The 23446-nt window shown below is 35.7% G+C and overlaps 2 protein-coding genes across 7 annotated transcripts in view; one reads left to right on the plus strand and one right to left on the minus strand.

Annotated features, from left to right (window-relative positions):
* The window catches only part of LOC139955968 (uncharacterized), a 595985-nt gene that overhangs the window by 311101 nt on the left and 261438 nt on the right, over positions 1-23446 (minus strand). The gene's annotated exons all lie outside the window — the stretch shown is intronic.
* Positions 5906-22662, plus strand: LOC139956195 (sterile alpha motif domain-containing protein 3-like). 3 transcript variants are annotated; one of them, XR_011789345.1, is made up of 8 exons: positions 5906-6366; positions 9795-9830; positions 13412-13710; positions 14538-14927; positions 17425-17807; positions 18749-18932; positions 19883-19968; positions 21022-22662. XR_011789345.1 is itself a non-coding variant. In XM_071955190.1 (4 exons), exons 1-4 carry the CDS (start codon positions 17577-17579, stop codon positions 21310-21312), a joined length of 792 nt encoding a protein of 263 aa, XP_071811291.1. In that variant the 5' UTR covers positions 17474-17576; the 3' UTR covers positions 21313-22662. The 3 variants fall into 3 exon arrangements, 1 of the variants encoding a protein (XP_071811291.1); XR_011789346.1 differs by lacking the exon at positions 5906-6366 and adding an exon at positions 9086-9100 and having other exon boundaries at positions 9795-13710; XM_071955190.1 differs by lacking the exons at positions 5906-6366; positions 9795-9830; positions 13412-13710; positions 14538-14927 and having other exon boundaries at positions 17474-17807.

Below are 23446 nucleotides of genomic sequence, written 5' to 3' on the forward strand. Positions count from 1 at the left end.
CTTCTAGCTGCAAAGACAAATGATAAATGTGTTTAGAGCAGCTCTGAAACCAGGAAGCCAAAAAAGGCAGATATTGATGGCCCATTTCCAAGTTTAGTAACAACTTTTTTTACTGGCAAAGCATTTATATTCATGAGAAACAGCACTAAAAGCAATAAGGATCATCTACCCAATATATGCACAACCTATATGTACCAGGTATGAATGCAATGTGGCACTGTTGAGAAAAAATTAAATAAATATGAACAGTGCTTTCCTTTCCTTTCCTTTCCTTTGAATGAGACACGTACATACCTACAGAACCCATGAAATGACCAATTAATATATATATATATATATATATATATATATATGTATATATGTATATATGTATATATGTATATATGTATATATGTATATATGTATATATGTATATATGTATATATGTATATATGTATATATGTATATATGTATATATGTATATATGTATATATGTATATATGTATATATGTATATATGTATATATGTATATATGTATATATGTATATATGTATATATGTATATATGTATATATGTATATATATATATATATATATATATATATATATATATATATAGGTAAACCTATCCCCGAGGTAAACCTAAGTCCCAGCTACCATGCATTGAAGTAAACAAAAATACCAATGTATATATATATATATATATATATATATATAATACACTAATTGGTCCAACTCCCATCGCCATATCTTTACATCAGAAACCAGTGATAAATAAAAGAGGGGACATCCAGGTTGGGCTGACCTAGACCCATTAAAAATTCTAAGCCATCGCTACTATAACAATCCATGGGTTTGGAATGTCAGGCTACCTGCATGGGTTCTTTGTATTAGAAGAGTAGTAGTACTTGAATATCATTGAATCTATACAAACTGATCACAGAAATGATTTTTTTTTACTAGAATAGACCCAAATTTGAGAAACAGACAAGATATGGAGAGTTTAAACGTAAAAAAAATATAATTCCGAAATATACTGTCCATAATCCATACAGTGCACTTACTCCCCGCTGCCTACTGTGTGTATAGTATGACAGACGAACCATGTGAACAGATACGAGAGTGTGATATAGATCCTCACCATCGTCACTATATATTATTTGATTGTAGAATGATTTTGATTGAGTTTCAATGCGAGTATTAAATTACGTCTTACTAAAGACTAAGGTTAAACAATTTCAACTGATTTGCACGAGCTCTTCTAAGAAATATTCATAATATAACCAATTTACGTGGCAACCTCATTTCTGTGCGGGTTGTATATATAGTGAACCTACTGTACACTAAAGTATACATACATTAAACATATCTACATATTGCGAGTACCTTATGTTCGGTGTTACGCTAAATATATTTGACTGTTGCGCTGTCTGTCAGGGGCCAGGGAGTATTAATTGCGACAGCCTAACAGCGATCGTGGGAAGTTGAACTGATTTCGCCCAGCTAGCAATTTTGTCTTTTTGGCGTCGTCCATTTATTTGAGCTAAATATTGACAGGGTCAAACATGAAACATATTTTTTATCTACGTGTGCAGCGGACTTCAATGACATTGATATTTGAAACAAATTGAAACGCATTTATACATTTTCTTTGTGGAAATTCAACCCCAGTTACTAACTGAAAACACAAGAATGCCACATAGGTCACTGTGGGGCCCCAAGGGATATGATGTTTAGCGATGTTTTCTCATGATCCGTTGCTGAGATATGGGAATATTTAAATTAATTGGTTATTTATTCAGCAGGAAAACTCACTAAATTGCCTGTTTTCTTTTATAATTGGAAGCCTTGTAGTTTTATTTTAGAAAATAATGTAGGTCAACTGTAGCAAAACACACTGTTGTTGGTATACTTATACACGGATGGTCACATCACTTTACTATAAAGACTGCCAAAAATAATTATAAACAATAATGAAAAACAAAGGTAATTTAATTAATGAGTGTTCCTTTTGTTACATCATAGTTGATTGTGCTGCGATAATCTTTTCTTTTTTCAACTAATAAAATATTTCTCAACAATGGATAAAAAAATATTATGATAGGAGTTGGACCAATGACTATATTTTATCATTCTCTATCACATATATTTTTGGAATTGGTTATTTCATGAGCTCTTTAACATCAGCTAATATGAAACTGGATACAAATATATACTATCATTACTGAAAACCCCTATTAAATAGGAACTAACAATAATCATTCTTGCATTGTCTCCAGAAGATTTTCGGTAGCTAGAGTGAAATGACATCACAAATATTACCAAAAGCACCAGACTATTTTCAATGAAAATATTCAAAATCTGACTATAACATGATTGCTGCTAACTGAGCATAAACCCTGATCAATTCATCTGGCTGCAGTCTGGCTGGTGGTCGCTGTTGTGGCGAGGCCTGTGCTGCTGGTTGGTGTTGTGGTGGTTTATCTGCTGGGGCTGGTGGCTTCTGGGATGGGGTTGGTGGTTTTTGTGCTGGAGCTGGTGAACCATGTGCTGGGGCTGATGGCTTCTTGTGAAGAACTGGTAGTTTATGTTGTGGTGAAGCCTGTTTTGGGGTTGGTAGTTTGTGTGCTGGTGGTGGGGATGGTGGCTTCTGTGGTGGGGTCTGTGCCTGGGCTGGTGGTTGGTGGTTGGTGGATAACTTCATCCTCTTCAAAGTTAACCAGCTCAAACTCGTCATCCTGACCCAAATCCAGGGTGTTGTCCCTCTGCTGCAGAAGCTGAGCAATGATGTCATGTCCTGCAGCAGACTTTGCTTTCTTTGTTGCATCATTTTTCTGCAAGGTACAATAATAATTGAAATAATAAATGGTTGATCCCTTTGAATTGAATGTCATGTCCTCTTAGAGTTTGATGGCAATGCTAAAATTAAACTACATTGACCAAAAATCGTCGCGTAGATTACAGGTACACCGCCATTAAATAATTTTGCATTAAATACGGCTTTTCCTTTTAGTATTACATACTGCCTGACAGTTTAATCAGGCGCATTGCAAGCAGCGGTCATTCGCTGCCAAATTTAGCTTTCAGCTAGGGCAGGCAATTCGCCCTATTTGTATAAACGTAATATAGAGTATTTTATGATATAGAATTAATTAGGGACCAGTTAGTGACGGGACGACAGGAGATCGAAGGAAATTTATTTTAGGAAGTAATTAGTACTGTGTACCTACCACTACAATTCCTATAGGCCGAACTCCTGTTATGTATTTTAACCTATATAAATATCTCATCATCTTGGTAATACCAACAAGCAAACCTTGCTTGTTTGCAAAAGGCACAGCCAAACAAGTATTCTACAACAATTGTTTACTTACAGGCTTTTTTGAGGAAGAGGCCGATTGGGATGAGAGCATTGTCTGATCGGTCTGAATTAAGCTCCTCAAGGAAGTCGGGATTTCCTCTTATGAACTCTATGACCTCTTCCTTGCAAGGACTGAGAGTTTATTGAGGCATCTGGTACTGGATGTATCTCCTTTAATTTCACTTCCATCTCTTCGAAAGCTAGAGATTTTTTTTGAAAAAATAAGCAGGATTGTGAGCGGATTATATTACCAACATATCTTACATCCCTATACGCACATTTACATTACAAGGACTACAATTAAGAGAATTATTGTCTTATTGACAGTCTTGTCATTCATTCAGTATTCCACGAAACCAAAGATACTTGTCACTTGATCGCGTGAAAGCGCTCACCAGCTTGCTGACACACAGAGTGATCGACTCAAGGTACAACCCGTTACAGTTCTGCCTAACAAGGGAAACAATTTTTAGAAAATGCTATTTAGGCTAGGTCCTATATTACTATAGTAAGGTGCTTAAAATATCAGGTTTGACTTGAAAATTTTAGCATATGTTAGAAAAGATCCCTTGAATTATTACAAGCCAGTTCCTGAGAAAAATGGGAAAACATTAAGTGATCAACCGAAGCCCAAGGTACCTCCACATGTAGGCCTGGCTAGTAGTAGGCTAGTACTACTATAGGCTATAATTCCGGGTCGTTTCGCCCCATTGTCAGTTCGCCCCAAAGTACCTACCAGTTCGCCCCAAAATTTTAACAAAGGAAAACACATTTAGATGGTTTTCGCCAACCAGCTTCTTCTTTTATTTCACTTTATGTAATTGCATTGCCCCAAACAAATGAAAATGTACCTAGGCTAGGTTAGCCCCCCCCCCCCCCCCAAAGAAAAAATCAGGTCCGGGCTATTTGGTAATGTTCAATATCAGTGCAAGGACAGTTACTGTTAATACTGTAGACTATAGGCCTAGTGTTACTGTTAGTGTTAGATCTATATAGGCTATGCCCTAGCCTAGCCTGCCTTTACTTAGGGTTAGCATATAGTGCCCAGTATATTACTAGAAACATGTCCAGGCTTTTCAGGAGTCTGGAAACGGGCCTGAGAAGAAGTCATTGTTTTTTGCGTAGGCTAGGCCTACTCAAACATAGGCTGAGTTATAGTAGACCCTATAAGTACAGTAACTAGTCTGTATGGTAAGCCTCGCCTACGTTAGACAAAGGAAGAGCCTAACTTAATAAACAAGGAAATAATAAGCACATAGGCCTAACTTAGGCCTTGGCCTATAATTGCATCGCTGTCCGAGAAATCCCTAGGCCTAGACCCTAGGCCCATACTGGCTACGCATGCAGAGACAAATATATGCTTGGCTACCTAGCCTATACCGTAATAAACTAATATTAACAACAACATATAAACATCAAATTATGAAAGCCACAGTTATTTAACATTATCTGATCATATACTTACTACCGATATGAATAAATGTAGCGGGCAGTAACTTGGTGTTGTATCTCCCAGACAATTTGCTTCCCACGAAGTTGTCGTCAGTTGTTCCCAAGACATCTTTCTGCGATAAGATTGAGATTCCTCGGCACTTTTCCCACTGCACGAGAACATGTGTCATTCTTAACTCGTCTTATTGATGTACATGTATTTAAAATAATGAAAATATAGGTTATTTAGGGCCTATTTTATCGAGCTAGAATAGTTACGCGTGATCCACAATATGGATGCTAAATTCGTAGTGACCGTACGTACGTAGTGCGGTTGCCTAATTTACGGAATTGAAAACGGCGCCAAATTTTGAGATACCACTTTTTTAGGGGTATATAGCTCAAAATTAAAACAAATATAACACACGTATACACTGAAATGAAATGAACACGATTGACCAGTAAAAAATTAAATAAATGAATAACTAAATTTGCCTGCAATTGATTTAGAAGCAATATAAGCAAACTACGAAAATTGTCTATAAGAATATTACAATTTACCTGTCGGAGGATCATAACAATTAGTAGCGAATTGAAAGCTCATAATATTAAGCATGACCCAGTGTGATTAGGAACAAAAAAATCAGCGAGACGTAGAACATGTTTGTTTAATAAAAAATCAAACAAAATATATTATTAATAACTTTTGAATGAATTTCGTTCACTTATAAGATTCGTTAAACAATATTCAAAAGTAGATGAGCTATATATACATAATTCCAATAATTATTATTATAAATAGTCTGGTCACATTTTCTATAGCATACGAGTTCGTCTCTGAGCGAAATAAATTCTTCAATTCTTCGAACCTGTTGGGTTATACTCTTACCTACACGTGTGCCGTTGTCTAGCCTACACACTGTTCATGACACGTATTGTGTTAGGATGACGTAGTATATTACCGAAGAGCATGGGTAGGAAAGTTGCACTGCATCTGCAGAAAGACATCGTCGTGTATGTACGGGCATTTATGTAAAGTATATTTGGCGGATATTATGTTAAGGAGCAGGATTGTAGCTCTGCAAGTAAGATAATTACGGGAATGTGGAGGACTATAGTGAAAAAATAAACTAGTCAATATTGCAACGGACTAACGTTAAATTAGTCTCTAACGTTAGTCAATACACACAGACTAGCAAAAATCTTCTTTTCATCACTGCTTCTTAGTCGGTTTACATCGACTAAGGAAAAGATAATCGTAGCTTAGTCGGCGGCGACGGCCTAAGCTATTTTAACCCACGGACTAAAAACGATCCGGACACCCGATTCGCGCCATAATTGTAGCTTAGTCGGTGGCGACGAACTAAGGTATTTGAAACCACGTGAACATTTCGCCTGCAACAGTGCAAGAATAGTCTACATGCTGCATGACACCTAAACAGAAACTTGTCGATTCCAACCACTCAAAATACATCCTAGTTTGTAGTTAAGTTCATTGTAATATTTCCGTCCGGCTGTCGTACTTTATTTTAAGTTGAAACTGAAAATGTCTGACCTCGACACGCAACTGGATTCATCCTTATGTTCACGCCAATTGTAAGTCTTTATTCATAGTTTCGTCCACGATAAGACATAACACTAGGCTCTACACTAAGCTAACATCCATGAATTTTAGCCTTTGGTCACACGTTAGGCTAGAATTCCTGCATATCGTATATTAATTAGGCTATAGTAACACTAACAAGTAACAGTACTAGTAGGGCTAATATCGTAAAGATGCATAAATTCCAACAGGCTTACGGTAATGGCCAGACTCGAAATTGGGCAGTTTCAGAAAAGAATGTAGCCTAGGTTCAAACTTTGAGTGTAGCCTACAGGCTACAGGGCTCAGCACGTTTTCTCCAGTTGGAGGGGTCACTTATCATTACAGTCAATGGGGTAAAAAAACTAGCTTTTTACAGTTTGTTCGAAATATTTTTTTATTTGGTGGAGAAAAATTTCTGAAACTCAAGTATGTTGAACATGGTCACCAAACATGGTCACCAACAAAATTCTCAAATTTTTGCGATAATTTGACTCTAATTTAAGATAACTAACAGAAAGAGCATGAATTCTTCATATGCTATTATTTTAGTTAAATTTCAGCTCTCCATTCACATCAAAACTAATTTAAAGTGATACTTTATAACGAAGTTTAAAGCCTTTGTTGTTGTCAAAATCATTCAAAATGGCTACCATTTTGCCAAATTTTTGGTCCAAAACACCTGTTTTATTTTGGTAAGGAAATGTGTTATTATTTTTTGTTTGTTACTAATTTGATGTGTTAGGCATTGATCTAAAACATTTAAAGAAAGAAATTATTTACAGTCCTTTTTTTAAACCACAAAAGAATTGAATAATCTAGTAAAATTTCTCCATTGACTGTTAGTGTAAATGTAATGATACAGTAACTGACCCCTTCAAACTGTACTGAGCCCTATATGCATACAAGAAATGAAAAGAAATATCATTACATTTTAAAATCCATGAACAGGTAGCAATGACTGGTGCTTAATATTAAAGAAGGTATGCAATAAACCCATGAACACAGCAAAAAATCATCAAAATCAGTTAATATTTCCCATTTTACAGCACTTTTGCATTTTGAGGACTCATTATAATAAATTATGCCAATTTTATTTTAATTGTGTGACATGGCATCAAGTCAACCGTACATTTTCTTATGTTACCATGTATTGTTTTTCAAACCTCACACAAAGATTTATGAGAAGAAGAAACTGAATATGAACAAGAGGCTTATAATGTTCATCATACCCCTATCAAATTTCAGCAATAAATAGGATTCAATTAAATATCAAGGGGTGAAATTTTGGAAAGAAATTAAACGAAGTACATTAACTTTTCTGAGCGGCTTTCTTGATTGTATATCACGACTTGTGCATATATTAAACATTCTTAAAAACTTTGTTCAACCATACCTTAAAAAACTATAAATCCTTCACTTGTGATTTAAAGACTACAGTGTTCATAATTTACTGCTGTTTCTGGTGCATATTAAATCCTTACCTGTCCATAGACGTAGATTGCATAGAGAATTTTGTATGATTTTGAAAGAATTTATACTATTAATAACTAATTAGTTCAGGAACAGTGAATGATGTGTACAGTATATTCACTGTAATTTGACTTCTTACTATTTGGCTCTACATTATAGGCCACACTTGTAATGAAACCATAGCCTTAGGGGCTGCATAGGAAAAACCTCAAATTTTGCTGATTTTTGCACCTTTTCCTAAGAACTACAGTATCCCACCACTGGTCATGAAACTATTTAAGATAACAAGATAAATTCCCTTTAAGCATATTCCTTTCAAATTATAATGTTAAAAAACTTTCATCGATTTAAGCAAAAAAGAGGAAAATTTCTGACACTTTTTGAAGACTCCCAAGGGACTTAAATATGAAGTTCCTGATGTTCTTGGTTGAAAAGCAGGGGAAACAACTATATAAGTCTTACTTTTAACCTTAATAACAGATTTGCCTATCATAAAATACAGAGGAATGAATTTAAGTTGATTTTGCTACTCAAGATGTTTGGAACATCATTTTCAAGTCCCTTGAGAGTTTTCCAAAACTGTCTCAGATTTTCCACTTATTTGCTCATGCTAGCGCTGTGCGGTAGTCTGATTTCACACAACCGATAGTGCTGCAACATGAGTCCTGGTATCGTAACTACAACCGGGATGTCATACATTCAATATGCATAGCCTATAGGTTATGTACATACTCTTACACGCACGGTTATAAAAAAAAAATAACAGGCTATATTAGGGCCTTTTCAACGCCTTCCCTTCAAGTTCAAAAGTTCACAATGAAAAGTTTTTAACTGTCAACAAGTCACCACGTGTTTGGAACTTCAGACAATAAGAATGTAACACAGGGGCTACGTAAATACGGGATTTTAAACTACATACATAAGAATAGTACAGATTTATTTATATCGTTAATCAGCTGTTTTTACTCTAGAAAATATACTTTCGAAACGTACAATATCCATATTTTGTACAAAAGTTCTGAAATATTGAAAAAATAGCAAAAGATAACTTTTATTGACATCGTTGAACCCTCCGTATTAATAAACGAATCCGTTTCATTACAGCATCAAATCTCAAGTACTGCATTACACTGTGTGTGAGTACCAGTACAGTACCCTAGGCTATAATCATATACAGTCCCGTGCGAAGATGGATTTAATATTACGTGCGGTTTGGGCTCAACATTTATTAAATCGTTATAATTATTATACCAAAATGAGGTGAAATGCATAAAGGTGAGATTTTGTTCATGGGAACCTTGACAATCATCAATTGAAGGCAGAATAAATAACAACAATTTCAGAATAACTTTGAGGTCACGTAACATGCTGAGCGCAAGTAACGTTTGATAGCTTAGGTCCAAATTACTACGTGAACAGTTGATTCGTTAATATATAGGTCTAGGTCAGTATGTAAATTGATCAGATATTATTCAAACTAAGAATACAGAAACCAGAAATATATGTGTAATCTTTTCTTTAATTCAAATAGTAACACTTAGATATTTGTATTATGTCTTGGATTCCTGTGAATGATACCGAAACGAATGTAATAACCGGTTGTCTTCCCAATACCAGTAGTAGTTACACATTGTACTGTGATCGGGAATAGTCAATATCGGGATACCGGGATTCACTTGACTACCGGGATCCCGCACATGGCTAGCTCATGAAGATTTAAATTTTTGAACTGTTTTTGCAGGGAATATGTTTAAAAGGAATTTATCATACTATTTCTAATAACTTTATGATTATGACCAGTGATGCAACAATTTTTTTAGTTAAAAGCAAAAGTGGGCAAAATTTGAGGTTTTTCCTATGCAGCTTAACACGTGGCACCCCTATGGTTGCTAATTCAAGTGTGGACTATACAGCCAAGTATTTACCCATCCATTGCATTTAAAGTTTTTTTTTACTTATTTCTTAACAGGGTTACTCATGCCTGCATTGGTTCCAAAATTATCAGGTTTTGAACAAATTACATACATTTTCTCAAAGTCACATGTGCATTAAATCACAAATTTCCTGTATTTAGTGAAACTATTTGCTACAGAAATGCGATTTAATTGTTGTTACTGTATTTTTAACACTGTGAAGTTTGAAACTTTAATGAAACATTATAGGTTTGTTCATGGAAATAATCCAAATTTTAGAATTGTATGTGGAATTAATGGTTGTGCAAAGAATTATTCCAATGTCAGAACATATCGTCGCCATATACGTCGCCTCAAACATGAACTATTTTGGCTTGAAGTAACAAATGCAGATGTGATAAATGATAATGGTGTTGAAAATGATGACCAATTGCCAATCGAAGAAAATCATGCTAATGCAGACGACGCTGTAGATATTGATGTTAATAGGGAAGTTTCAATGTTTTTGTTGAAGCTTAGAGAAATTCATAAGATACCACAAGCTGCTTGTACATTTGTTGCAAATGAATGTGTCGACATTCTTAAAATGTGTAGGGAAAAGATGACAGAGGACTTGCATAATGTGTTACAAAGAACAAATACTAATATTGATGTCTTGAAGCAGTCTGGTTTAGACAATGTCTTACAAGAGAGTGAATTTGAACATGCACTACATAATTTCTCAACTGCCTTTAACCTACAGAAATATGTAGCAAATGAGTTTGGTGTAGTTAAACCTTGTGAATATGAATTAGGCAGAGATAATGTAACTGCCAAGGTGCATACTATGCAATATATTCCTATTCTTCAAACTTTAAAGGCCTTGTTGAAATTTGATGATGTATTCAGTGAAGTAATTAATGGGCATTCCTCTCCAGATGGAGATATTCTGGGGGACTTCTGTGATGGTGTAAGGTTTCATGATAACGAGCTATTCTCAAAGCAGCCAAATAGCCTTCAAATTCAACTGTACTGTGACGATTTCACTGTTGCAAATCCATTAGGGACACATGTTCATTTACTGAAATTTTGTGTGCTGTACTTTGTTCTGGGGAATTTACCACCCATGCATCGCTCTAAATTAAGAACTATTCAGTCAGTGATTTTGTGCCCTACCATTTATGTCAAAAAATATGGTTATGAAAGTATACTCCAGCCACTTATTTCCGATCTAAAGATTCTTGAGCAAATTGGTATTCAAATTTTGAAAGATGGAATTGAATATACTTTTCATGGAACTGTTTCTTTCTTAGTGGCAGATAACTTGGCCGCTCATGATTTAGGTGGATTTCAAACACATTTCAATCATGGGAGGATATGTAGATTTTGTAATGTAATTAAAGCTGATCAGAAGAATCATTTTCGATCTGATAATTTGCAAATGAGAACCAAAGAAGCATATGAACTGCAAGCAGTTGCAGTACAGACCAACCCTGCCCTTTTTACACTATATGGAATCAAGCAGTCTTCTTGCCTCAATGAATTACAGTTTTTTCATGTTGTGGAAGGCAGTCCACCAGACATTGCCCATGATCTATTTGAAGGGGTAATCCCTGAAGTCATTGCAGAGGTTGTCAAGTATTGTGTTACTCAACAATTTTTTACATTAAGTGATCTTAATGAACAGATAAAAAAATTTCCTTATGAAGGTTCTGATTGCACTAATAAACCTTCTTTGATGTCTGACAAGATTCAGACTTTTAAAGTTAAGCAAACTGCCTGTCAAGCTCTGTGTCTCTGTCGTTTGTTACCTTTAATGGTCGGTTCTTTCATTCCCCAAGATAGTAAGGAATGGCAAGTATTATTGAAATTGTTAGATGTCGTACAGTATTGCATGTCAAAGAAAGTGACTAGGGCATTGACAATATTTTTAGCTGATCTAATTGAGGAATTTTTGACAATGTATTTTGAAGCGTTTCCACATGTATCAATGAAACCCAAAGCACACTACTTGGTTCATTACCCTGAAATGCTGTTGCAATATGGCCCACTCATCAACACATGGACATTGAGGTTTGAAGGGAAGCACAATTACTTTAAAGAAATAGCTAGAACTTCAAAGAATCGAAAAAATGTGTGCAAAACTCTTGCTACCCGTCATGAGTATATGCAAGCCACCTATCATGGATCCCAAAACTTCCTCACAGAAGATGCTCTAACTCACTCCAAGGGTGATCTGTACCCTGTCCGGCTTTTGCCACAAACAGTACAAGCGCATGTATTGCTTTTAGTTGGTGGTAATGAATCTGTGTATTCTGTTGGTAAAGTTTGTTACAATGGTTCATTCTATTCCAAAGGCTTAGCCGTTGCTGTTGAAGAAGGGAGTTTCGGAAAAATTGACATGTGTTTCCTTATAACTGATGAGGTGTTTTTATTGTGCGGCATGAGTGAAAGAGTACAGTATATTTCTCATGTTCATGCTTTTAATGTATGTTTTGGCTGCAAGTTTGTGTTTAAGAAATGTTCAGATCTTTTTGATTCTTACCCACTTGGGGTATATCAGACTAGAAACATGGAGCTTATAACACTGAGGCATAATTTTGTACTTTAGTGTTTCTAAACATAGACCTGAGCAAAACTGCAAACTAAAGCTCTATTAGTTGAGTGTGTGTGATTGCACTTTGCTTAAACTGAAGTACTACAGTTTTAATTTGTTTACGCATTTTGTATTAAAATGTTTTTGCTAATTTTGTTTTGCTGAGGTTCTTAGTGATATAATCTGTATAGATGGAAGATTCTACCACACCTAGTATCCAATTTTTGGTTGTAAGCATCCTGATTGTTAACAAGACCTAACATCATATCCCTACTATCTAATTATCATTCAACAAATGGATGGTAGCTAAAAGATTTATCCAATTATACAGCCCCGAATTTCAATAACCAGACAGTTCTAAGTTCATGCTAACAAGTTTTGCATATTTTATTTAGATTATATTTAGATTATATAATTGAAAAGGTGGTCTCTTCAGCTTTTTAAAAAAGAGGGCACACATGCGTTTGTGTGAAGCAGGTATTCTGTTCGAGAACATCAATGCTAGTTCCATAAAAATTTGCCCTTATGATCTTCAATGGTAATTTTTATGCGATTGTGAATTTGAAATGCAAGAATTGTTTAAACTTTTTCCAACTCTGCCTATGCAGATGTTCTGTAGTAGTCCTTGTATTTTATTGCACAGTGTGCAGAACATACAGACATACTTTTGCAAGCGGGTTGGATCGAATCTTGGTCAGTTAGTATTTGATTTCGCATTCAGTGCCGTGTTGTTAGTACTATCACGTAAAAAGAGGTCCTTGTATTTTTTTGTGCAGTACATATCATTGGCATTTGTTTAACTTTGAAGTTCAAGTGTGTTGACTGTTCTTACACAGCAAATGTACTGTAACATCAATTTTATTGCAAGCATAACATAAGTAAAATCGTTATGTGTCTACTGAAAAGTAAAATACAGTAGTATAGACAGTAATTTCCTTTTCATCAACTTCATTTGAATGGAAAAATATGTGAAATGCACTTGTGACTTTGAGACTATGCTCAAACATGTTTGATACTGGTGTAAGTGGCGTTAAAAAGACAATTGCTACTTTGTCGCTTTTTTAGAGATGATAACTTTATTTTGGACTTAATTTTCAGTCACAAATTTCTACTCATATTTGGACCAAATAACAAAAAAGTTGAGATTGAATCCAATGACGTAGGGGCATCAAAGTCAGAACTTCATGCTGCTGCAGTGAAAACTTTTGGTTTGGGTGGATCAGAATTGATTCTTCAACTCTATGATAGAGATTTCAGTGACTATGTTGACATTGAAGATGGTGAGTTGTTCTATGGGCCTGCCAAACTGAGAGTTGTTAAAGGACAAGAGCAACCTGCCACTTTTCCAGTTACAATTAATAATGCAGAAGTATAAATGCAGAAATTAGTGACAGTGGGTAAGTTCATTTTGATATACCTTTTGTGTTTATGTAGAATAAACAACAATGATTGTTTTTGGTAACATCTTATTCAATTATTGTCAATATTTGTGCAATAAATTTACTTTCTTTCTGTAATATTTAGCTTTTACTGTCGACAATAGATTCTACATACTTTGTTAATTATGTATTTGTATTTGTTAATTTCATCTCATAATTTACATGTATCTACAGTAGAAAAGGTACAGTTGAGACATATCCCTTTTGAAGTGACCGCTCCAAAGGTTACACATTCAGTTATTTTTGATGTGTAACAGCCTACTGTATGAAGGCAGTGAAGCACTATTTAATTTTCAACATCATTGTATCTTATATGGAGATGGCCCACCAACTGCATACTTTGAGCTGATTTAATTTTTTGGGCTGGGTGTGATGTGTGAGTGGAGGGCATGGGCAAACGTGAAAATGATCCATGAGACATTGCACATCTATATGCCATATAGGATTCAAACATGGCAGATGTTCAGATTTCCATTAACCTCACTTTTAACATCCTAAATAATGCAATGAAGCTTCCTATGACAGAAAATCTCTTCCCACACACTACTTGTTTCTACATTGACTCCCAATGCAATTACATTTGTATATCAATGAAAAATGGGGCAAAATGTAATTAAGATGTATGTAGTTGATATTGTCTGTATGTACACAAAGTTATCACATTTCCAAATAGAAGCATCTGTTTGGTCAAAAGTCCAATCGTTGAAAAGATGTGTATGGTAAGTAACACTTTTTAGCTGTTAGCCATCTCAACCTTACAGTATTACTGCTCTATCATTTCACAGATCCACAGTATCTCAACTTGACTATACAGCCGGCAGTGACTTCTTACGTGACAATTCTGACTTTTCGCTGTTAACGCCGAACTCGCCATCTCCACCACCAACACCAAATGCATATTCAACCCCAGTCTCAATCGAACAGCCTTCCACTTCTTCCAGTGCTGATGACCCACCATCCTTACCTGCTGCACCCTTAACTTCTTCCCTTGTGTCTCCCCATCCTACTTCACCTGTGTCATTTCATTCTGGATGGATAACTAAATTTCAGATCCCAGTACAACCTCCAACAATAGAATCTAAGCTCAAAAGTGGTGGATACACCATGAACGTAGCAGAGAGGAGCCTCTTTTTGGACAGCATTTATAAAGAGGTTACAGAAAAGTATGGTATCTAGTAAGTACACTGCATTCCTTTTGTTCCTTTATGGTACCCTTCAAATTCATGACTATTTCTGCATACATTTATCTCCTACAGTAGTACAGTACATGTATATTTTTCACATGTTAAAAAATATGGGTAAATTTCCTGCTAATTAAAGCAAATTGGTTTTATACAAATACATGCCAAAGGTCCGATTGTTTGGTGTTAACCCTCTAATGCCCTCTGTAGCAAATATGCCTCCCAGATGTGCTTGTTGTTAAATGGTTAATCCTCAGAAAATGCCAGTTGGTAATCTGAAGGTAATATTTCCATTTTTCTGACAAAGCAATATTAAAAGCCTTAGGGAGTGTTCAACAAATCTTGTTACTGCTCTGTCAGGGCCAGCAACAATTTTGTCCAATGAAATAATGTTTTGCAGCTTAGTCTTAAATACAACAAGCATATCATTCATATCATATCACTGATATCATATGGCAGTCACAGTGCTTGCACATAAGGCATACTGAATGAGATCATTTATACTCTCACTAGTCCTTGAAGTTGCAATTAATTTGGATTAAATGTAATTAAAGTAAAGAGTTTTGTTACTTCTGAACCTTATCTCTATAAACATTTTACATATAATATTTAAGAATGAAGGAATATTTTTTTCTATGATTTGGAAAGCATTCATTCAAAAATGTAGATTTTGGCATTGTTATCAATACATACTATTTTGTGGCTGGAAATACTGTATTATACCTGAGTATCCATATATCAATTTTTGGTTCCTTGCTTTAGCAAAAGGAACCTATGCAGTCAGGTTGGCGTGTGTCTGTGTGTATGTATGTGTGTGTGCATCTGTGACACTTGCTTGGGTACGCTCTATCTCAATAAGGGAAAATTGGAGTAAGGCCAAACTTGGACTATAGATCCGTCATATGGAGAAGGTGTGCCCTATTGTTTTTGGTGCCCACAAAGGTCAGTTATGGTCCAAAAAACAAAAATATTAAAACTGCAATGACGCCCAGTGCCAATGTGCGACAAGGTTGATATTTTGGGACAAGTTGTGAACTGGTTAGGGGAACATTTGGAAACTTAACATTCATGTGATCCAAGGTCACCGAAGGTCAATTAATGATAAAAAACTAGTATTTTTGCGATCACTTGAGAACGAATTGTCTGTTAGGGTTTGGGAGTTGCTTCAATGTAATCCAATTGTCAACCCGCATCTGGGTGACCCTTGACCTCAATTTGACCGCTGGTGACCTTGAAGTACCTTGTGATCATAAAAAGTACCTTGTGATCATAAATGTCAATTGGTTGAACCCTGTGTGACCTTGGTGTGCGAAGTTATACAAGGTCAAAGTAAATTTTCAGACATTTAATGCAATAACTCCCAGTGCCAAGGTGTGTCAGGGTTGATATTTTGGGACAAGTTGGAAATGGTATAGGGGTATATTTTCAAAATTGATGGTCATGTGATCCAAGGTCACCAAAGGTCAATTAATTTTAAGAAACTGCTATTTGGGCAAAGAAAAAATTGTTTGAATTTTTATAGTTTTGATGGTATATTCACGTGTCACCAATAAAAAATGTCCATTGGTTGACCCCCGGGTGACCTTTGTGTGTGAAGTTATGTATACAAGTTCACAGTTAATTTTTTGAAATACAATGCAATAAACTCCCAATGCCAAGGTGTGACATGGTTGATATTTTGGGACAAGTTGTGAATGGGTGGTGGAACAATTTCAAACTTAACAGTCATGTGATTTGAGGTCACCAATGTTATCATATCTGTTGACCAGCTTGTAGGTGACCCTATATTTCTTAGATTTTCGATGCCATATTCAGATCTCAAAGTGCTTTCCGTTCAAAAATCTGATCACAATTTGTGATCACAAAAGTGTTGGCTATAGTGTTGGTTACTTTATGGGTACATGTAGGACCACAATTACTTATTGAGTATATAGACTATTTGAGCCCAATCTTGCTTGATAATATTATGTGTATTGTCATAGACCCCTATGCAAGGAACCACAATGCCCTTGGGCTCTTGTTTTACTGTACTTTCTTTGGCTGTCATGTTAAAAAAAAAAGGGAAAACAAATTTTCCTCTCTCACTCATGAGATTTTTCAATCTAAGAATTTTACAGGAAACAATTTTTTTTTGCATGGCCGAGGGTAATGTGTATTGAGTGTGTGAAATATTGTGTTTAACAAAACTGTTTGGATTGAAGTAGAAAAATAACTACTCTTTAAATTAATGTCAACATGTACAAAACTTATCAGAAGCAGAATGATATACTGCAGTGAAGTTTGAACTTAACTCACAACATAAACTGCAGAGTTGATTAGGTTGCTTGAAACATTTCTTAATCCTCTTAGTTTTTGAATCTATATAAGTTTTACTGTTCAACAGTGTGTAAGCTAAGAGATATTTTACTGTTAGTTTGTACATTGTCCGTGTAACCTTTATTTTTTTCTATCCTAATCCTCACAATTTTCCTTTTACAATTCTTTCTTCCAGATGCTGTGGAAGCATAGGCTGCAATATAAGTTTCAGAACTTCAGAAAGCGGGTGGCATTTGAAATTGCGGCTGTGCAAAAAAAAAGAAATTAAAAGTAGCAAGGAAACCAAAGTCCGCACCAGAATCACCAGCAGCACCACCTCAATGGGGTATGAAAAACTATCTCCCGAACCGCCCTGAAACAGAAGACGATGCATCCATTGATGGACACATTTGTTGGCTTCAGGATGAAAAACGTAAAAGGCAGCCAGACTTTCGAGGAGTAAGTCAGTCAATGGCACTGACGTTGGCTGACAGAAGGACGTGGATTATTTCTTCCCCCCAGACTCCATCCCTCGCAGATATCAAGAGCAAGTACCCATGGTTATTTGATGACATCCAAGTGAGTATATCTTGTTTAGTTAGTTTAGTAAGGATAAATGTCAATTTGTGTTTCAAAGAAATTTCCTGAAAGTGCTAACATGACATCACAGATGTTGCCAATCTACCTTGTGGTTTTCCTAAATGAAAAGTCCTAAAAAGTTTGTAACTTTTAAACAGAATAAGATATTGACACAGTTTCTTTTTAAATGTTCCCTGTCTTAAATTTAAATTTATGAAAATAAATGGGAATATTCCTTTTATTAAGAGGTCTTAATCATGCCAATTAACACATCCATTTTTTGATGCATATGCACTGTGTTATATTCATTTGCATATGTAGCCAACTAGTGAGTGAAAAGTGTTATGTGGGAACATTGTCACACACTATCTAAATGGGAGCCTGGGTCTTAGACCGTGCGGAAAGATAGCTTTCTTACAAAAAAAAATTGTCTGTTAAGTGTGTTGGTTCTAACTTGCCAATAGATTTCTGGCCCTGTCTAAATAATGCAGTACTTCACTTAAAATATTTCCAAAAAATATCTTTTGTTAAAATTGAGTGTATTATTTGATATGCAAATTAATGGAAATGGTTGGGATTGTTTGCCAAGTATTGGGACAAATATTGGAAACTGCAGGAATGTAGGGTAAACCATTTCTTGTTAGTGTTACTTAAAAAAACAACCAACTCCGCAAAAGATGGAAAAAATTGGTGTTATCTGTGTTATTTTTCGAGTGCCAGTGGGTGTTTACATTTCCTGCACAGCAACATGTTATAATCAAGAAGGCCATCATTTCCAACCATTGCATCAACATTCATTGCTTCAGTCCACTCAACTGAAATGGGTACCAGAGGGGTTAGCTATATTTTGTTCATGTATCAATACCAATTGGGGGGAACATTTAGGAAGTGTTGCAATTTTAGTATGTTGCTGTATCTTAAAATCAACCATTTTCTTTTAGCTTTTGACAGAGATGAATCGCATACAGGATGGAGAGGTTACTTTTTTTAATTCGCTCCGTGCTGGCCTGGGAAGATATGCGTCTGGACTCATCAAGGCCTGCAAAGGAAAGAGAGCACCACATGCTTTTTTCATGGAGGCTACCACTGAAATGGAAGGATTTCGTGAAGAGCAGAAGATAAAAGGTATTGTAAATAAACAATAAATTCTTCCTTTAACAGTTACATGACACTTTGCTCTGTTCATTTCCCCCTTTGCTGCAGTGACCTGTCTGTAAGGCCTGTTTTGGTGTTGATGTCCATGTCCATGTTTGTGGTGATGATATATTAACATTAAGGGAACAAGATCAACAATGCTTAATTAAATTTGGATGGCTTGGTTATATATATAAAAAAAAGGAAAAACATTTCATAGTTCTCTTGTACAGTTGAAGTCTAACAGTGAATTAAAAAAAAAAACAGTATCTGAAAATATTCAGGGTAAAATAGAGCTGTAGCAGATTAGTGTTCATCTGAAACGTTTGTAACTGCACTAAATAAATATATATAAAGACAATGGGCACTCGGTAGAGCGCATACCTCCGCCTATGGTCACAAATGCTTGTTAATGAGATTCCTGAAGAGACAAAGGAGATCCACAGAACAAAGGGTTCTACGCCTCAAAGTAATTAGCACAGTAGAATTAAAAGGGTAAATAGAGGAAGAGACAATTGGGTAGTTTCATTTTTGTTATTTGCAGTTTCAGAAAGTAAGTGCCCTTTTGTAACAGCTGCCCCCTCCTGCCTTCTCGGAAAGCTCCCGGCGCCCCCTGGATGACAATGGGCCTAGTAATCGTTCCAGTGACTGATTGTATGGAATACTTGGTTACTAAACGCAGTGTAACACGCTGAATTTCTGATTTTTTTCTTGAGTGTAAACATTTAGTAACTCTACTAAATGTTCACAGCTCTACAAAATGAATTACAAAATCTCTTCCAAAACAAAGTGATAATCAGGTTTGTGGCATTGTTATGATATTTGGTGTTGGTATAACTGGTTATTCTGTTACAATTGATAGATTTAACATATGATTTTTTAAAGCCAGGTTTCAACAATCACTTTTCTTTTCCAATCACTTTTCTCTTTTACTATTGCAGACACATCAAACAAAGCTGCTTTCCTGGCAATCCCTGGTCTCCTGCAAGAGGATATTTCTCTAATTCTGGTTCCAGCATGCTCAGAGGCAAGAAATTTTTCAGTTTCTTTTGCAAGTGTGTGCTTCTTAATACCACCCCTTATTTCTTTGGTTACTATTAGTTAACCAATTTGATGTATATTAAACTTGCACAGCTTCACCTTTTTGTAAAATTATATGACTTTTAAAACTGGATGAGGGGAAAGCGTAAAGAATCAAACTGTGAAGAAGAAAAAGCAAGGAACTGATTATCCTGATAAGTAGCAATAAAAGGTTCACTTACTGTCTCGGAGCTTCTTTAAGAGTTCTTTTTGCAGTAGTTGACAAACAGCTCAAATATATGAGTCATGAGCAAACATTTTAAGAGACATATCTGCATTTAAAATGTGCAGTACCTACAAGTGCACTTTACCAGATAATTTTATCTATCAATGGTTTAGGTATAGCTTAGGTTTTGCCATCAGAGTGCCTATTATTTCAAGTACCAATTACTCCGAACACGGACGCATCCACTTGTAAAGAATACTTACAGTGATTACATGTTACATAACACATGTTGAAAATCAAAAATTATTAAATGAATTTAGGTACTATGGCACCAATGCAATCATTCATCAGATCATGGTGGAAAATAAAATTAATACAAAAAATAAAATCACAAAATGTCCATCCATAATGTACATATGTAGACAGAATCAACTAAAATTTCCTGTTTTTCTTTTAAAGTTACCCTTTTGCCATCAGTCCTTTGATTAAAGCAATTCTTGTACATGACACCAAAATGTCAAATTGAACAGTGCTGCATAATAGGAGGCTTTGTTTTTCAGGGGGTTGAGCCCCCTTCTAAAATAGAATAAATACGCAAAATAATTGATGATATCAATAGCTGGGCCCCCTTTGTTGGAATTGAGAGTCTCCCCGTACTCTTGGTTTACTTTTACTACTGAGTTGATCTGTTAAGTGATGACAACATAAAGTTTTTTTTAAATGTACCCATTTGGCATGTTTTCAAAGATAAAATATTCAACAGTCTCTCTCCTCCCAAATTTCAAGTCTTTAACATGTTTACTTACATGTGATTTTTTTGCTCTAAATTTGCAGACTAGTAATCCAGTATACATCAAGATGGATGGAGACACTCCTGGGATAACCACATCCTTTAAGTTGATGGCAGACGGTATGGTGATCAACTCTACTGACAATGTTATGAAGGCCATCGCATGCTGGATTTCCTCTTTTTATGTTTTCAACTTTTTTTACCCTTCCTCCATCTCCAAAAGTCTGTGTTTCATACAGAGGGTAATCCTTAATATTTATGATGGAGTGCCAGTACCTAGATTTATCATTTCTTTAACAAATAAACTGGCCAACTTTTCCCAACAATGTAAGTGACTTCAATATACCTGTGCATGTCCTTACACCCTAGCACAACCTTCCTGATGTGACATCTTAAGTGAAGATTCCAATAAGAGTGTTTTGCTTTTTCTACTATCAAAGGGGTAGTTCTTTTTCTGGTTGCCATTAGCCAGTGGTGGAAAAAAAGTTAGTAATTTCTTGGGTAACATGTTCACAATTCCATAAAAAAAATTCCTTGCAAATGTCACAAGAAAGGTCTGAGAAAATTGACAAAATGAAAATTGTTGGTGGAACTGGTCATTCTCTATTGTAATGTTAACATACCTAACTTTACTTTACGAAGCTGATACGGTCCTTTTCATATCAGCTGTCAGATACTCAATTTAATATTCCATATATCCTTCAAAACATCATTTTCAATCGATTAGTTTTAGGATAAGAGTTTGTTTGCATCAGTTTATGTTCAGTTGGCAGTCAGTCAAGTTATGAACAGGAGCATAGCCAGGGTGGAGGGGGGGGGGGGTGCCATACTCCCCAACTGTGTTTGTTGGCAAGTTTGACATATGTCGGCAAATGGATAAGGGAATGGATAATGGTAAAAAGGAAAATGGATGGTCCTGCCCCTTATTTTTGCCATCTTTCATTAAATTGTTGGGACTCTGTCTGGAAATCCCCCCCCCCCAAACTCTTTCGTTACACCCTTGTTGATAAGTGATAATATTATGGAAACATAGGCAACTTCAGTTTCCTTTTTTCAGTTTCCGAGGTTGTGATTACGTAGCCAGCTATGGGCTTGCTTCCAAAATTTAATCCTTGCATCAAAGTTCCTAATAGTTTTGAAACAAACATTTTTTTCCACCCTCACATTTTTCTATTTATTAGTAGCATTGTTGAGAACTTGTTTATTATGTTAACTTTTTTTTTTATATTTGTTAGACAGACATTCTTTTTTTTCCTTATGTAGATATTTGAACCAAGATATTCAAAGCAAGTCCTTTCTTACATTCTTTGTCATAGTCATTGATGCTGTCGGTGCTGCCTTGCCAAACATAAGTGTTTCTTAAGCCAAATACATTATAAGTCATTCATTTTATTATTTTTTTATTTATTGAAGTGAAGATATTTAAACCAAGGTATTCCTACCAATTCTTTCAAATGTTAATACACATATTGTTTTCTCCTTATATTCATTGTCATATACATACATACAAACATGCTAAACACAGCCTTGCCAAACATAAGTATTTCTTAAGTCAAATAAAGTAATTAAAGTTAGTGATTAATGCTGCCTTGCCTGCCTTACTACTGTATCGTTTTCAACCTCTATGAACGCCAGCTTTTGTAGAAATCAAAAGTTGTATCAGAAATAAACATTGCCAACGTACACATTATTTGTGTTTCTTCTACTATCTTTTCTCTCAGTGGTTCTAGTCAGTGAAACTAGTCGGGTTTAATTCTTTCAGTGACTCTAGTCAGTGCAACTTGTCAGTCGATACAGACTAAGAAAGGTTAGTCGGGAGAGGCACCATCCTGACTAATGTAAAACCTGCTATAAACTAGTCGGTGGCTTATATAAATTAGTCGGTAAACACCGACTAATGTCACCAACTAATGTAAATGACTAATATACATTTACCGACTAAGATATTGTTGATCGACTAAGCTGACGGACTAAGAAATCCAACCGACAAAGGAATAAATTAGTCGGTAGCAACTGACTAGAGCTATGTTAGTCGGTAGAGGCACCAAATGGACTAACGTTAGGTTAGTCGGTAGACCAATTTAAGTTTTCAGTGTAGGTATGACCTTGGGGTTTACAACTTAGTTATGCTGGCGGTAGTAGTACTATGATTATAGTTAATGTGCCCTTGTGCAGCTCTATGTACTGTACTTGGCTACATTTGAAAGGGCGGGTTTACGTATTCTCTTCTTCGAATGTCCATCGTTACCGATGATGACTGTTGGGTGCAACAGGCAATCAATTAACATTTCCTGTCCCTCTTGTGTGAGGACAGACCAGCATTGGAACGGAAGTTTCTCCTGCAGGTGATACATTGATAGTCTGAGGTAAAACTATCAACTGCCCCATGACGTAAATCATGCTGCCGCTTGTACATTCCATGTCTCCTGTCTTCCACGGTCTTGATGGTGTTCCTCACTGCGAGTCTCC

This window comes from Apostichopus japonicus, chromosome 2 (assembly GCF_037975245.1).
Source record: "Apostichopus japonicus isolate 1M-3 chromosome 2, ASM3797524v1, whole genome shotgun sequence".
Taxonomy (NCBI): domain Eukaryota; kingdom Metazoa; phylum Echinodermata; class Holothuroidea; order Aspidochirotida; family Stichopodidae; genus Apostichopus; species Apostichopus japonicus.

Bases quoted from the DNA above. Each gene is read 5' to 3' on its own strand.
- LOC139956195 (XM_071955190.1), top strand. From the start codon at position 17,577: ATGAAAAACTATCTCCCGAACCGCCCTGAAACAGAAGACGATGCATCC. The intron at 18,933-19,882 runs GTATTGTAAATA...TTACTATTGCAG, and splicing joins TGAAGAGCAGAAGATAAAAG to ACACATCAAACAAAGCTGCT. The intron at 19,969-21,021 runs GCAAGAAATTTT...CTAAATTTGCAG, and splicing joins TGGTTCCAGCATGCTCAGAG to ACTAGTAATCCAGTATACAT.